The sequence below is a fragment of the Lathamus discolor genome, chromosome 12 (genome assembly GCF_037157495.1).
Source record: "Lathamus discolor isolate bLatDis1 chromosome 12, bLatDis1.hap1, whole genome shotgun sequence".
Taxonomy (NCBI): Eukaryota; Metazoa; Chordata; class Aves; order Psittaciformes; family Psittacidae; genus Lathamus; species Lathamus discolor.
The window spans coordinates 1,729,018-1,745,741 of record NC_088895.1 but is presented as its reverse complement, the minus strand read 5'-3'; the positions used below and the strand labels follow the sequence as shown (position 1 = coordinate 1,745,741).

At 59.1% G+C, this 16,724-nt stretch overlaps 1 protein-coding gene across 1 annotated transcript in view; it reads right to left on the bottom strand.

The window, feature by feature from the left end:
* KSR2 (kinase suppressor of ras 2) overlaps positions 1–16,724 on the bottom strand; it is a 77,386-nt gene that overhangs the window by 59,712 nt on the left and 950 nt on the right. The window contains exons 2-4 of the mRNA XM_065692523.1: positions 10,608–10,748; positions 9,576–9,726; positions 1,821–2,325 (exon numbers count right to left, since the gene is read on the bottom strand). Coding sequence (XP_065548595.1) covers positions 1,821–2,325; positions 9,576–9,726; positions 10,608–10,748 — 797 coding nt within the window. The remainder of the gene's footprint in view (positions 1–1,820; positions 2,326–9,575; positions 9,727–10,607; positions 10,749–16,724) is intronic.

Below are 16,724 nucleotides of genomic sequence, written 5' to 3'. Positions count from 1 at the left end.
CCGGCTTGGGGAATCAGCAACCAAAGGGGATTTGCTGGAGTAAGGTCCAGACGCCCATGTCCAAACCTCACCCAGACCCACACCAGGGTGAGCTGGAGCATGCGATGACCACGCTGGGCATCAAAAGGCTGTGGGGAAGCAAAGGAAGGCTTTGCCCTTGGAGATACCCACTCCATTGATGAGGGTAGGGCTTGGATCGGATGCTGGAACACAAACATGAGAGGAGATGGGCTGCTCCTGCGGGTGTGGGGATGCTCACTGGGATGGACCAAAGTAAATACAACTTCCCAGTGCCTAAGCATGAGGGGGAAGGTGGCCTCACAGGAGGCATTGAGCAGACAGAACAAATTCACTTCTAAAAGCCTTTAGACACCAACAGGTCACAGCCCAGATCAACAACCACCCTCCCCATTTAACAAACACCCCATTCAGTGCAGCAACCACAGCCCAGGGGACGCTGCAGCCTTAGGGACACAATGGGGGAACAAGTGACACCAGGATGCTGCGGCCACCCCAAGCCCGTTCCGAACCTGCTCTGGTCTCCTCCTGCTCACACTGGGGCAGCACAGCCTGCCCTGGAGCTCCTGTTTTGGGAGCCTGGACCAGCCAGGCTCCATCCCAACGCATCCTTGCGGAGAGGAGATGATGCTCCGGGGTGAGCATCGCTCCCCTCTGCCGGGGCAGCGTCGGGGCTGTCCGCACCGCTCACAGGGGATGGAGATGCAGCACCTTGGTGCTGGGAGCCCTTTCCCTGCACAGCAGCAGCCTCTGCCGGTGCCGGAGCCACAGAGCAAGAGCAGTGGGAAAGAGGATGAGCAGAGACTGAGAAGTCTGCAGGAGCTCAAGAGCTCTTCTCTGGGCACCCTGTGCCAGCGCCTCAGCACCCTCACAGGGCAGAGCTTCTGCCTTATCTCCAACCTGACCTTCCCCTGTTTCCGTCTGAACCCATCGCCCCTTGTCCTATCACTGCAGCCCCTTATGAAGAGTCCCTCCCCAGCACCCTTGTAGGCTTCCAAGAGCTCAAGAGCTCTTGAACACACTCAAATCCACACACAATTCTTACGCCCCACACTGCAGTACCAAAATCCCACCACCCAGCCCACCTGTGCCATGCTCTATCAGCCCTGGAGCCCCTTGGTGCTCCCCATCCACCCCACTTTCCCAGGGAGCAAAGTAGACACCATCCCAACAGCATCCCCACTGGGGTGGTGTCTACCTTGAGATGCAAAGGGCTTTTCTGCCTCAAAGCTGAAGATAAGATGCTGCAGTCAGGTCTGGTAGGAAGGGCACGGAGCTGTTGGAGCAAGGCCAGAGGAGGCCACGAGGATGAGCAGGGGCTGGAGCAGCCCCTGTATGGAGCCAGGCTGAGAACACTGGGGCTGTTCAGCCTGGAGAAGAGAAGCTGCTGGAGACCTCAGAGCAGCTCCAGTGTCTGAAGGGGGCTACAAGGATGCTGGAGAGGGGCTCTTCATCAGGGACTGCAGTGATAGGAGAAGGGGTGATGGGTTCAGACTGAAACAGGGGAAGTTCAGGTTGGAGATAAGGAAGCTCTTCCCTGTGAGGGTGCTGAGGCGCTGGAATGGGTTGAACAGAGACGTTGTGAGTGCTCCATCCCTGGCAGTGTTCAAGGCCAGGTTGGACGAAGCCTTGGGTGCCATGGTTTAGTGTGAGGTGTCCCTGCCCGTGGCAGGGCTTGGAACTGGATGACCTTAAGGTCCTTTCCAACCCAACCCATTCCACGATTCAGGAACCATTCCAAAGGCTCTGGGATGGGGCTCATCACCCCCACACACACACACCCCCGGCGGGCCCGCACTTACTTGGGGGTGTGCGCCTCGTCCACGCGGTGCCCCAGCTGGAACTCGTGGGACTTGCTGCGGTGCAGCGCGGTGAAGCCGGGCAGGAGGTGGATCAGCTTCCGCGAGGACGGCGGCGGCGTCCCGGGGGGCTTCAGCTTATTCCTGCGGCGCAGCGGCGGCGTCCCCGGCGGGGTCATGGTGGTGACGATGTTGGGGGTGCGCGGGGGGGGATGAGCCGCGTGGCGCTGCCGCGGCGACGGCGGCAGGGACCGGTGCCCCGACTCCACGGGCGGGCAGAGCCCCGGGTGACCCTCGACGGTCAAGCGGTCCACGTGGGTGTACATGGGTCCGTGCGGAGAGCCCGCATGGCAGTGGTGCTGCCCGCACTTGGGCTGCACCTTGGGGCTCGGCAAGAGGTGAGTCCTGCCCCACTGCGCCGGCTCCGCCGGGCACCCCGGGCTGTTCTCCTTCCCCGGCTCCGTCGTGGGCCACTGGATGGTCCAGTCCTGCTTGGAGAGGCTGCCGCCTGCAATAGAGCACAGAGGTGGGGTTATGGGGGGCAAAAGGAGTCTCCAGCCCGGCGGCGCATCCCAAGGGCCAGCAAGAGGGGGCTGGAGCAGCACCCATATGGAGCCAGGCTGAGATCATTGGGGCTGTTCAGCCTGGAGAAGAGAAGCTGCTGGAGACCTCAGAGCAGCTTCCAGTGTCTGAAGGGGGCTGCAAGGATGCAGAGAGGGGCTCTGTAGCTGTAGGACAAGGGGTGATGGGTTCAAACTGGGGATAATTCAGGTTGGATGTAAGGCAGAAGCTCTTCCCTGTGAGGGTGCCCAGAGAAGCTGTGGCTGCCCCATCCCTGGCAGTGCTCAAGGCCAGGTTGGACACAGGGGCTTGGAGCAAGCTGCTCCAGTGGAAGGGGTCCCTGCCCGTGGCAGGGGTTGGAGCTGGAGGAGTGTTAAGGTCCCTTCCAACACTTCCATGATTCTATAAGGAATCTTCTTCATGTTATGCACATACAAATCCAAGCAGGTCCTTTACAGGGGTTACAGAGGTGCTTTGCTCACCTTCTGAGCCCCCCACTTCTCACCCCCTCCCACCACCACCCCAAGCAAGCTATAGGGATGCGACACCCATTGCTGAGGCTGATGCTCCCGTCTCGCTCCTGTGCCTTGTGCTACCCAGTCGTGCCATTTGCATCAAGGAGGGCGACTGTAATTAAGTGGGGCTCCTCTCCACAGCTCATTACTGATACCTCCAGTAAAGGGCTGGTGGCAGCAAGCTCAGAGCACCAAAGCGATAGACCCAGCGCAAGGGCTCTTCTCCAACACCTTTTGATCGCCTCTGCCAAGAAAGCCAGCACAAACCTAATTGCTCTCTTCCAAAAAGCCTCCTTCGCCATCCCCTCTTTGATTAGGAGCTGCCTGGCCCTTTCTCAGCCTTTTCAAGGGGAATGTTTCGCTTCAAGCTCAGGAAGAAAAAGCAAAGGAGGAAAAGGGCTTTGGGAATGAAAGCTTTGGGAACGGGTTGAAAAAGCAGCTCTGTGGGAGAAGGAGGATGAGGAGGATTCCTGGATCGCTCTCCCGGAGCACAAACTAAAGCGAGTGCTGTGAAGCTGCTTCCCTGGCTGCTACAAACCCCCTTTGGCTCGGCGAGAGGCTCATAAAGAGGAAGTTATCACCTCGCTTTGATTAATTAAAGACAAAACCCTGCTGTAGGGATGGAGCTGCCAGGCTGGAGCCGATCTCCAAACCCGCCACCGAAGCCCCTTCCTCACCAAAACAGCCCAGGGGGGACACAGCGGGGGACAACTTGGAGCATTTCAAGCTTAAACAGGGGAGCCTGAGCTGAGCTCTAAGGCAGAAGCTCTTCCCTGTGAGGGTGCTGAGGCACTGGCCCAGGGTGCCCAGAGAAGCTGTGGCTGCCCCATCCCTGGCAGTGCTCAAGGCCAGGTTGGACACAGGGGCTTGGAGCAAGCTGCTCCAGTGGAAGGGGTCCCTGCCCGTGGCAGGGGTTGGGGCTGGATGAACTTTAAGCCCCCTTCCAACCCAAACCAGGCTGGGATTCTGTGTCACCCCCCAGCAAGCACAGCCCTGCATGGGGCCATATCCCCCTGAGCAAGGGCACCCTTGCAGGGTACAAGGGGCACTGCAGGCACCAGCACCCAGTGCCACCCATCCAGGCTGTCTCCTCATCCCCAAGGCCACTGGTGCCACCAGTCCTTGAGGCCACCCCGGCTGGTAGCTTCATACACAGCCAGGGGAAGGCGCAACCCCAGCCGTGCACAGGCAAGGAAGGACACAGCATCATTGCTTAAACCCTCTTGGAAACCATCAACCCCTCTGGTTAATTAACCCGCACACCGACATGCACATATGCAAATCAAGGTGCTCCCCACTGGCTGCTCCACATGCATAGATTTGCATAACTCAATGCTGCAGCACCCCAGCAGTGATTAGCAGCAGTTAATGAAGGAGGAGACCAAGGCTGCTTCCCACCACCCAAAACTCAACCAGGGCATCGTGGCCACCACATCCTCCATTGTCACTGGTCCCTTTGAGGCTCAGAACAGGATGGATGCACTTTAGAGCAAAAATAACTCATTGCAAGGGTTAAAAATACCCAGGAGAAGCTGGGAGAAGCATTTTCCACACACGGATGCTTCCAGGAACGCTGCAGGTAACGGGCATCCGCTTGATGGGATAAGCTTAAACTGCGAACGCACTTGAAAGGGAAAATACAACAGGAAGATCCTCAAGCTCTTCTTTCTGCAAAGCCTGTTACATGCTTTAGGATTTCACTCCCTACCAAGGCTCCCCCAGGCCTTGCTGCTCTGCCAGAGCGGATTCCCAGCTGGAAAAGCAAGGGAAGAGCTCACGCAGCATCAAACTCCCCTTTACCCAGTTTTCCCCAAGCCCTGCTTGGCTCAGTGGTGCTGTTCATTCCTAAACGCCTATTTGTTTTGTATGGATAGGGAGTATGGAGGGCGTATTGAAATGAGCATCAGCCACAGCCGCCCGCCATCCCTCCAACCCCATGGGCAACAGAGTCCCGGCCACCGGCACAAAGGGAGATGCTCGCCAGGGCCAGATCTGGCTTTGCTTATGCCCATGATGCTGCTGCTGCCTCCGTGCTCAGCCCCGACTCCTCCATCCCACTGCACTTCACCAGGGAAGAAGCTTTCACTGAACCACTCCATTAACATCAACAAGGAAACAAACTCCTGGGAGGAGGCGGAGAGCAGCAAACGGTGCCGGGGTGCAGCAAAGAGAGAGCTGCAGAGAGATGGAATATCCCAGGATCCAGCCTGGTTTGGGTTGGAAGGGACCTTAAAGCTCCTCCAGCCCCAACCCCTGCCACGGGCAGGGACCCCTTCCACTGGAGCAGCTTGCTCCAAGCCCCTGTGTCCAACCTGGCCTTGAGCACTGCCAGGGATGGGGCAGCCACAGCTTCTCTGGGCACCCTGTGCCAGCGCCTCAGCACCCTCACAGAGAAGAGCTTCCCTCACTGTGAAGCAAGCCAGGATCTTGCCCTGGTTCTGTGCACAGCTCCATTTGATCATCTGGATGCTGCCTTAAGGAAGGAGAGAGAGTGGTTGCAGCATCCCCCAAGGAGCAGTCAGGGTGAAAAGCTGCTTTGGGTACGGACCCCTACAGCCACCGGCTCCCTAAAGGGCAGTAAATCGTTCCCAGCAGTTTTTGCTTTAGGAAACGGAAGCAAAAGGTGCAGTTTTTTCTTGTGGAACAGGGGGAAAATGACTTTTCTCATGATATTTTGGGTGCCTCAACACACATGGAGCTGCTGGAGCGAGGGCAGAGGAGGCCATGGGGATGCTGCGAGGGCTGGAGCAGCTCTGCTCTGGAGCCAGGCTCAGAGAGCTGGGCTGGGGCAGCCTGGACAAGAGAAAGCTCCTGAAGGGGAGACCTGAGAGCAGCTCCAGTGCCTGAAGGGGCTGCAGGGAACCTGGAGAGGGGCTTGGGACAAGGGCCTGTAGGGACAGGCCAAGGGGAATGGCTTGAACCTGCCCGAGGGGAGACTGAGCTGAGCTCTTAGGCAGAAGCTCTTCCCTGTGAGGGTGCTGAGGCTCTATTGTATGACATAGAGCATGTTTATTCCATCACCCTCTGCAGACACAGGGACACGTGGACACCAGGAAAGACGTTTATACCCCCCATAGCAGCTGCTCATGGCCTTGCCTGACCCTGCACCATCACCAGCTCCCTGCAGCCCTCCCAGGGCCAGAGCAAGTCATGGATATTCCACTCTGGATCACTTTTCCCTGTGGGACAGCTCCCGCCCTCCCGCACAGCTCACTCGTCACAGCCCATCAGCTCCTCCATCCACAGCAGCCCCGCTCTGCTCCTATTTAACATTCAATTAATCCCTCTCCCAGCTCCAAAGCAATGCCTTGGCTGCTGAGATCCCCCTGCCAAGGGGAAGGTTTCACAGGCCGAAGAATCCAATACGGCCTTGTTAGCACAAGAAAGCAGGGCTTTAATGCGGGGCTGCCACTGGGTTTGATAAGCACAGCATGGCTTTGGTTTATAAGGGTGCTCCAGGGCTTTTCCTGATGCTGGAGTTGCCCCCAGGATGCCTGGGGAAGGGGATCCTTCAAGCCATCAAAATTCCTCCCATTTAAGCAATGAAGCAGCATCCTGCTTCAGCCCTGCTTCATCCCAGCCCATCCCCAGGCAGAACTGGCCTTGGGAAATCAGATGCCTCTAATTAATGACTCAATAAATACAGATTGATGGGAAAGGTTAATCCTGTACCTCATTCCTGCTTTATTAATACTCATCTTGGCTTCTAGACATTGACCACTACTGCACTTGCAAAGGAATTACACGATGGCTTAAAGAGGCAGCAACTTGTTCATTAATTACCCTTTCAGACTAGGACTGTCCTTGCTTTACAAGGAGACAGGAGGCAGATAAAAACCCACATCCGTCACAAAGTGTGACAGCTTATGGAGGGGCTGTGAGATGTGGAGCTCAGCATCTGCTGAAACACAGTGGATGGAAGGATGGAAGGATGCGAGGAAGGAAGGATGCGAGGAGCACATTGTTGCTTTAGTACCCCCCACATTGCAGAGCTGCAGCCGCATCACTGCTTGGTTCCAGCAGCACGGTGACATTGCAAACACACTACAAGTGTCCTGCCCATTCCTTATCCCTGCAGCATGGTCCATGGTCCATGCCTGGACCATGCTGCCTCAGCCCCATCATGGATGGGACGATCTGATCCCACCACCCAACGTCACCGGGACCCAGGCAGGGGTACCACCACCCTCAGAAGCAGGGCAGGGGCTGTGCTCCCTCTCTTCCACACAACAAAAAGCAGGGGGACTGCTGAGATGGGGCCTTTTGACCACACAAAGTCTCTGCCAGGCAGGGAAACACCAGCACAGAGGCAGGGACCATGCAGCTGTGCCAAGCGGGATACAAGGAGACCATCTGGCAACCGGGATGGAGCTTTCTGCACCCAAACCCTCTGGAATGTGAGGGAGGTTTGGTCGCCCCAAGCTCCTGCATCCCACCTGCTGGTCCCTTCCCTGTCCCCAGCAGGACCCACATCAGCTGGAAACCCCATGGACCACTGCAGAGAAGGAGCAGCCACCACAGCATCCCTGCAATGCCAGAGGGACCAAACAAGCCCTCCCCACGCATCCCAGCCCGCAGCACGGTGATGGATGGAGTTAAATGGAGCGCTGGGGAAGGCGTTTTGCCTGGATAGCAGCAAGCTCCCTCCTGCAGGGACCCAATGGGCCACCAAGCCACGTCCCACCATGGGGGCTGGCAGCTCCATTACTTGCCCCATTAAAACGCCAATGGAGCAGCGAGCATCCCACAGCCCCGTGGTACCTCCAGCTCTGAAGCCACCAGAGGAGCAGAAGATGCTTCAGCATCTCCACTGCAGCTGCTCCAAAGGCTCACGTGGGTTTTCCAAAGCGCAGGGGGGGAATTCCCATGGCTGAGCAAGCGGAGGGGCAGGAAGGGGGATTCAGGCAGCACAGAGAGCAAAGCGGGATTTGTTTGCGATGGTCTTTAGAAGTCAAAGGTGTTTAAACAAAGAGCAGGCTGAGGGAGCTGATGCCCTTCCTCAAATAGCAGAGAGACTTAGTGAAAATGCCAAAGGGAAGGAGGGCAGAGCACAGCTGGGAGCTGGATTTAGGAGGTAAGGAGCATGGAGGCACTCGTGCTCCATGGGGAATGTCAGGCTGGGTTCGGCCATCGCTGCTCCGGCACAGGGACCCTCTGCCACCATCCCCTGCACAGGCTGGTGCTGCCATTGGGCCGCACCGTGCCATGAGGAAGCACAGAGGAGCTGCAATAACCACAACGGGTGGATGTGGCCAGGTCCCCTCCAGGGCAGGACCTGGGCCGTGTTGTGCCAATGGTAACGGGGAAGACCCTGCTGGTCCCCCAGCGCTGCCCCTCATTGCATCCACTTCACGTCACCAGGGGCTGCTCCAAACCTGCAGATCCCAGCAGGGCTCATCCTCCACCCGCAGCCCCTGCGATGCAGCTGCATCCATTGCAAGGGGACAGGAGCCAGGCAGAGGGGTCTGAGGCCCCCACACCCCCAGGATTGGGGTCCTCCTACAGAAGGGTCATGGCCAGGCTCGCTGCCAGGCCACAGGAACCACAGCAAAACCAGCCCAAAGCCATCACCCCAGCCAGGAGCAGGAGGGGAGCTCTTGGGAAGGGGACAATGTGGGGGGGGGCTAGGCTGGGAACTGGGGTTCTCCATTCCCCCATCTGCTCCAAAGGGGAATGCCCATTCCCCACATACCCGTATGCTACCCACCATGTGCACCCTGTGCTGGCAGCACTCGCCCAGGCAAGCACCAAAGCACGGGATCAGCAGCAGGGATGAGCATGATAGCAGCAGGATATGGTCCCCATCACACCTGGGGAGGTGAGGCTGGGCCTCCCCTTGGGGTCGCAGGTAAAGAAGAGCCCCCAGCTCAGCCCAGCCTCTCAACAGCCCCCCGGGGAAGGGACCCCTTGGCCCAGCGCAGCTCAGCTGGGACGGGACAAGGCCCCCGGGCCCTGCACAGGCGCCGCTCGCCCCTTGCCCATGGAACCGCGGCCGCTGCTCCAGCCCCGCGCTGCTCGCCCGGAGCGGGAGCATCCCCAGCATCCGCCAGCGCCGCAGCAGCATCCCCAGCGCAGAGCTCTGCTGCCACCGCCCGGGGACGCAGAGCCCGCACACGCGGCACCCCCCGCACCACCGGCACCGGCCGTGCTCCTACAAGGAACAAGGGTCGGGGGCCCCCATAAGGAACATCGGGGCAAAACCCCCCTGCAGAGAAGCGACCCATGGAGCTGAGCTCTTAGGCAGAAGCTCTTCCCTGTGAGGGTGCTGAGGCGCTGGCACAGGGTGCCCAGAGAAGCTGTGGCTGCCCCATCCCTGGCAGTGCTCAAGGCCAGGTTGGACACAGGGGCTTGGAGCAAGCTGCTCCAGTGGAAGGGGTCCCTGCCTGTGGCAGGGGTTGGAATTGGGTGAGCTTTAAGGTCCCCTCAACCCAAACCACGATTCTATGATCTCATCATGCCTAGAGAGGTGAGACATCCCCAAGCCACAGGGATGCTCCAGAGCGACGATGTCCCCTGTGGCAGTGGTACCCGGCCATCCCCCAGGGATGCAGGAGCTCTGCATCCATGGAGCAGACCCTGCAAACACCTCCAGTGCTCTGCAGCCACGCTCCCCGCAGTGCCAGCGCACCAGGGGGGTGCCAGCTCCAGGGGACCCACCTCGGGTACTGGGTGCCCGACTCACCGGACTTGTGGACGCTGCGGAGGCAGGAGAGGGAAGCATTCAGGCGGGCGCATTCCTCACTGTTGGCCCCAAACTTCTCCACGGTGGCACAGACCTGGTCGTCGGTCATGTCCAGCAGCTCCTCCAGGCTCAGCTGCCCCGGGGTGATCTCCTGAGGGGGAGGAACAGGGGCAGGAGTGAGGAAGGAGGAATAAACCCCCCTTGAGCATCCCCTAACCCAGCACCTCAGGGCATGCAGAGGAGAAACCCCATTTCGGTCCCAGACCCAAACCCATTCATTTCCCTTCTCAATCTACAGGAAAACCCAAGGAAGCTGTGGCTGCCCCATCCCCGGCAGTGTTCAAGGCCAGGCTGGACACAACCTGCTCCAGCGGAAGGGGTCCCTGCCCATGGCAGGGGTTGGAACTGGAGGAGCTTTAAGGTCCCTTCCAAGCCAAACCAGGCTGGGATTTTGTGATTCTAAAGCCCAAAGGGCACCACTTGATCCTCAGGTTTTGCATGGTCTCAGGCACGTCCAGACCCAGCTCAGCACCAGGACATGTGGGGACACTGTGCAGACCTGTCCACACGCTGTTATGGGATCACCTCTGGGTGCCACCCCCTTGCTGCCCCCATCACCTGCATGAGCCCCAGACGCAGCAGCAGGATGCTGTGGCCTGCCCATGCCATCGCTACGCTGTGACAGGGACATGGAAGGCCCCCACTGAGAAGAGGAAGCAGCACCCACAATGTCCCCCCGGCACCCATGTCCTTCAGTGGGAACACCAATGGGGTGCCCTCACCAGAGGAGGTCTGTGGGGTGGCCCTAGAGGTGCATCCCACCATGGACCTGCAGCATCTTCCATGCAGTGAAACCATCTCCTTCATTCCGGTGCCCCAGCCTGCACCAAGGCCCAAGCACAAGGCTTCAAACCAGGCTCCATCACAGACAAACCTCCCCCCTTTGCCTGGTTCTGCTCAAGGACCCCCCAACCCCCTGGATGAAGCCCCCCCAGAGGTGCCCGGTACCCACGGCCACGGCAGGGCCCTCACCTCCATCACCTCCTTGCGCATGTCGACGATGCGGAACCAGTGCAGGAGCTGGGGGAAGCCCTCCAGCTTGGCATTGCGCTCCTGCAGGGCCACCTTCCTCTTGCAGGACAGCTGCCGGCTGAAGTACTTGACCAGCTTGCTCTGGAAGAGAGGGTGGAAGCCCCATGGGACCCCCCTGCCGTGGCCCCCGCAGCGGGATGGGGATGCAGGAGGGTGAGCACAGGCTCTGCCCCATTCCTGGGGCACTTACAGCCCATCCAGCCCTCAAACAGCCCCTGTTACCTGCTGTGAAGTCAAAGGCCCCTTTAGCATCCAGCTGGGTGTCCAAAGGGAGCATTTCCCTCCCCAAAAGGCCCTTTCTCTGCTCCGTTATCCCCAGCCCAGGGTGCTCCAATGCTGTGGTCCTGCTTGGGGGATGCACATCCTTCACCCCCCCTCCAAAAGCAGAGAGGACGGGGGACACAGACGCAGATACCTCCCCTCCCAGCACCCAAAGGGCACACTCCCCTCCCATACACCCAGGCTCCATGCAAAGGGACCCCCAAGCATCCCACCTTGGGAACACACAGTCCCAAGGCTGGGATATAGGTGTTTTGCTCCTTATTCCCCTCACGTCTGCCCCAGCTCATCTTCCTCCACAATCCTCATCACCATCAATCCCCTTGTGCTTGCCAGTGGTCCCATCCCTCCTCCAACCATCCCCACCACCCCAGTGTGGCCAAAGATGCTGCACTGGCAACCACAGCCTGACACGGAGCAGCCGGCCTCCATCCCCAGGGATATAGAGCACAGCCGGGCTTGGAATCCTGCTGGGATTTCCTCCTCCTGGATTTCCAGCCGGGTGATTCCCTGCCCGCGGCAGCACTAGATGGTGCTGTGCCCCCGCCCAGCCCCAAAATAGATGAGCAAAGTAAGCGATGGTTTGGAACGGACAAAGGGAGAAACCCCACGGAAGGGTTTGGGGGAGCATCCCCATTGTTCCCAGTCCAGTCCCTTGGTGGTACCCGCAAAGATGCCACCAGTGATGGGCATGGGGCTTGGTGCAATGAGATGCATGTTGAGGGGGGGTGGGAATCAGCCCCCTGCACCCACCCATGGTGGTTGGGGTGAGCTGGATGCACCCATAGACATGTAAAACAAGTGGAACCAGCCCCACTGCGCCGCTTGGGGGAAACAGAAGAGGCTGCTCGTTGCCATCCCCTTGCAAACAGTGAGCACCCAACACAATGTCCCACCAGTATCACCACCAGCATCATCACCACCGCCAGCATCACCACCACTGCCAGCATCACCATCACCACATCACCACCGCCACCACCACCATCACCACCACCAGCATCACCACCACCACCACCATCACCACCACCACCACAACCATCACCATCACCATGACCACCCTCAGCCAGCCACCCGACCATGCAGCTTGTCCCAAGCCCCAACCCGGATAACAGCTTAAATACCGACAATTAACACCCAAAACAGAGCCAAGGGGATGCCGGGGGGTCCCATGGGGCTGGGCAGCACCAGCAGCACCCCGAGCAGCTGCCAGCTCCAGCTGCTTGGGGAAAATCAATCTCCTGACAGAGAGCATCCAAGGGAGTCAGGGTCAGCCCCACCACGCACCCTAAACCCCAGGCCTTGGAGAGGAAACAGCAGCAGGCGCCTTGAATCCCAGCCTGGTTTGGGTTGGAAGGGAGCTTAAAGCTGCTCCACGTCCATTGTCCACCAACTCTTCCAGCCCCCACCACAAACTGAGAGCCCAGGGGGAAGCAAAGGTGATGCCGGAGCCACGGCAGCCTCTTTAGTGCTAAAATCGGGGTCCTGGGACAGAGCTGGGGACCAGGCAGCAACCCCACCACATACAGAGAACAGGGAAAGGAGGGATGGGAAGCGGAGGTGCTTTAATTCCCAGCCACAGGTGGGGAAGTTCACTCCCCCCAGCCCTTGAGAGACAGGAGGGGCCATCGTTAGGGCAAACGAGGACACAGATGTGACCTCCAGGCTGATGCTTTGGTCCATGGGGGAAGAAAAGCAGCCCCTGGAAGTCCAAAAACGCTTCTTGTTTAGCCAAAAGCTCCACCAATGAGGCTGGAAAGGGAAGCGATGGAGATGGCCCCGTGCCATGGGGACAGCCCCATCCCATGGCTCTGGTGATGCTCTCACCCTGCATGGGATGGAGATTGGGTCAATGTGCTAAACATGGCCCTGCTGCAAAGGCCAGGTCCTGCTTTGTGCTCCCCGCAAGCCACCCCCTGCCTCAGTTTATCCATCTGGAAAAGGGCAGGGGGATATCCTGGGGTGCAGGGGCTGGGGGGGGGGGGCAAGCAGAGGGGCTGGAGTCCAAACAGCACAGATGGTGATGCTGTCTGGGGGATGCGCTGCTGGTCCAGCTGGGAATGATGCTGGGGGGGGGCATATTCCTCCTTCTGGAGCTGAGGGTCAGCTTGAGGGTGCAACGCTCTATCAGAACAGGGCAAAACACCAGCAGCCCCTTCCCCTTGGCCACACTGAGGGTTCCCCATCTCCTCTCTGAGGCAGAGACCTCCCGATAGAGAACAAGAGCCCAGCAGGGCCCTGCCGCCCCATGGCAATGGGTGCAGGCAAAGGAGGGGTGTCCCCACTCCATGTCCTCCCCTGCATCCTTGGGTGACCCCAGCAAGGCAAGGGGCTGGAGCCCCCAGTGTCCCCATGCAAACCCAATGGGGAATTCCAGCCTATTCCCATCACCCCGGGCAGGATTTCCCCCTGGTCCCAGCACCCAGCGCGGCACCAAGCACCGGGCACGGGAGCAAACAGACGGTCTCCAAGGAGCAGCGGGTGCTGCACTCCCGGCACCCAGCACCCGCCTGACGTCAACCGGGATGGAGACGGCTCCGAGCCTGGAGACCGGGGAGAGGCAGCGGAAAATCCACCTGCAGGAGCACGAGGTGAGGATTGAGCTGGGAATGAGCAACCAGCACCGGGAGCCATGGGGGGACCCCAGCGCGGTGCGAGCCCCCCTGCAGCTCTGGGGCAGCAGCACAAGAGGGACGTGGAGCTGCTGGAGCGAGGCCAGAGGAGGCCATGGGGATGCTGCGAGGGCTGGAGCAGCTCTGCTCTGGAGCCAGGCTGAGAGAGCTGGGCTGGGGCAGCCTGGACAAGAGAAGGCTCCTGAAGGGGAGACCTGAGAGCAGCTCCAGTGCCTGAAGGGGCTGCAGGAACCCTGGAGAGGGGCTTGGGACAAGGGTCTGTAGGGACAGGCCAAGGGGAATGGCTTGAACCTGCCCGAGGGGAGACTGAGCTGAGCTCTTAGGCAGAAGCTCTTCCCTGTGAGGGTGCTGAGGCGCTGGCACAGGGTGCCCAGAGAAGCTGTGGCTGCCCCATCCCTGGCAGTGCTCAAGGCCAGGTTGGACACAGGGGCTTGGAGCAAGCTGCTCCAGTGGAAGGGGTCCCTGCCTATGGCAGGGGTTGGAATTGGGTGAGCTTTAAGGTCCCCTCAACCCAAACCAGGCTGGGACCCTGTGGTGGGATCAGCTCATGCCTGTGTCGGATGCCCTCATGCTCTGCACCTTCTGTTATTCCCAGCTTTTCCACAGCCACACCAGTGACTTTTCCCTGACTCCTACCAAGGGGCTCATTACTCCAGGGACACCTGGAGCAGCCGGGGCTGGGGAATTCCTGGGCACGGTTCTGTTTTCCCTCTCAGGGCTCCCACGCCATCCCTGGCTCTGCACATCCTTTATTTCAAGCACTGCTAAATGGTCCCTGGGGCTCTCTCTGGGAGTACAGGGGCCAAGACGGCCCAGCCCAGCATCCTGGAGGTGCCAGGCTCTCCAGGAGGATACAGCCCAGGGAGAAACGTGCTGTGCTCACCCACGCTATCAGGTCCCAGAGAGTCCACACACTCAGGCAGGGAAAACCCCAGCGCTGAGGCAGCATCTCCATTGGCTACGGCTCTTCCCCAGGTGCCTCTTCCCATCCTCACCCGCATGTTCAAGCAGAAGCCAAAAGCATCCCAGGATGGTTTCCCTCTTCCCAGCAGGAGCATGGCAGCCTGGGGAGAGGGAACCGCTGATCCTGAGGTTATCCTTGGAGTCCTGATCCATGTTTTCAAATGGAATTGGGGTAACAAAAAGAACAGCACAAACACCCCGGGTGGTGTTAGCTGGTGTTTGGCCACAGCCACTGCCTTGGTTCCCACTGGAGCCCATCCCAAGCTACAACCAAGACCCCAAATCATTCCAGCCCTGAGAAGTGCCATTGAATCCCGGCTGCAGCCAGTGGTACCCATCCCGAAAGAAGGATGCTGCACCGCGGGATGCAGTGATACCCATCCCAAAGGAAGCATGCTGCACCATGGAATGCAGTGGTACCCATCCCAACAGAAGGATGCTGCACCGCAGGATGCAGTGGTACCCATCCCAAAGGAAGGATGGTACCCATTCCAAAGTAAGGATGCTGCACCACAGGATGCAGTGATACTCATCCCAAAGGAAGGATGCTGCACCACGGGATGCTGTATCCAGCTCCCTGCACAACCACAACACACGAAGGATGGGAACTCGCTTGCAGCTTAGGGTGGTTTAAAGAAGAAAAACAGGAAAACACCACTATTAATTCATCAAAATCAGGCTTTAGCATACGAGGATTAACCAAAATCCATGGATTCACCCATGTCGTTCCAAGCTCACGTCCCAGCCACCATCCCCTTGACCATGCTGGTGCCTGGCTCCGCTCTGCTGCTGCCAGAGGAGAAGGGAAGAGGTGCCGAGCGGGTCCCTGCATCACACCCTTGGGACACACCGGTGGCAGCGGGACTCAGGGCCAAGCTCAGCTCCTACTTATGCTGGCAGCACCCCAGGACAGCACCAGCGGGATCCAGTCCCACACCGATGTGCCGACATCGGGAATCTGGCCCCGGGTTCACCCAGGAATCACCCTGTGCTGAAAAACACAGATAAGCATCGACTGGGATGCCCATAGATGAGACATGCAGCAGGCAACCTGGTTTTGGGGGTGTTTTAGGGAATGGGATGCTTGGGCTCCCCGCAGCAGGAGCAGCACAATCCATAGGGCTGGAGAGATGCTTCCCTGTGAGCCCAAGGGATTCATGGGGTGAAATCCCCTCAGCCAACTATGAACCTGCCAGCCTCCCAGCGACACCAGGATGCTGGATGCTGGGAAGGAACACCCACCAGGATGCTTCACCTCACTCCTGAGCATCCCTCAGATCCAGAGGCAATAACTCATCACCATCCTGACCCTAATGAGGCCATCGCTCCACATGGGATAAACTCCATGTGAGATAAAGCCCACTTGGGGTAAACTTCTGTAGCCCTGCACCTGCACACATCAGCTCTTCTGGCTGGGTTTGGAGCCTGTCTGCTCCCCACGAAGTCACACACACCCCCCAAAACCGCTGCTGCTCCATCCCCACATCCCTGTGCCTCCTCTGATGTTGCTCCAGGGCCACACATGGTCCAGCAGCCCTTCGCATGGAGAGCTGGGACGGGACAGGGCTCGGATCAAGGAGAGGTGACAGCAGGAGCAGTGTGGCAGCGCAGCACAAATCAGTGTCAGGGATGAAGAGCGGGAGCTGCCTCCCAACCCCAGGATGCCCCCGATGAGGGGCACAGCAGCCACATGGGAATGCCCAGCTCAATCCCACAGCACTCGGGACCTTCGGGAGCGTTTGAACACTTGGGACATGGTCCAGAGCCAAAAGGCACCCAGCAGAGCAGCTGCAGGGCAGGGTCCTGTGTACCCGAGCACTGGAACCACTTTGCCACCATGTTCCAGGTTCCAAAGCACCATCCCAAAGGCCTGAGCAGGGCCAGGCTCTGAAATCCTTCCACCCACAGCCCTGGCTCCATGTCAGCCACCTCCACACCTGCACAGCCCCATGGACGGGGTCACAGCACCCTCATGGCCACACTCCGTCTCCAAGCATCCCACCCTGCCCACACCATCCCACTCATCCCGGCCCAACAACCTCCTAATGAACCCCAAATCCATCCATCCTCAGCTGGGGCCTGGCATGCTCCAAAGGGGAATGTCTTCCTGTATCTTCCTAACAGACAGGGCCCCGCTCGGCAGCTTTTGCTTAGGTGTGTGTTGCCCATCTATGAAACATCAATA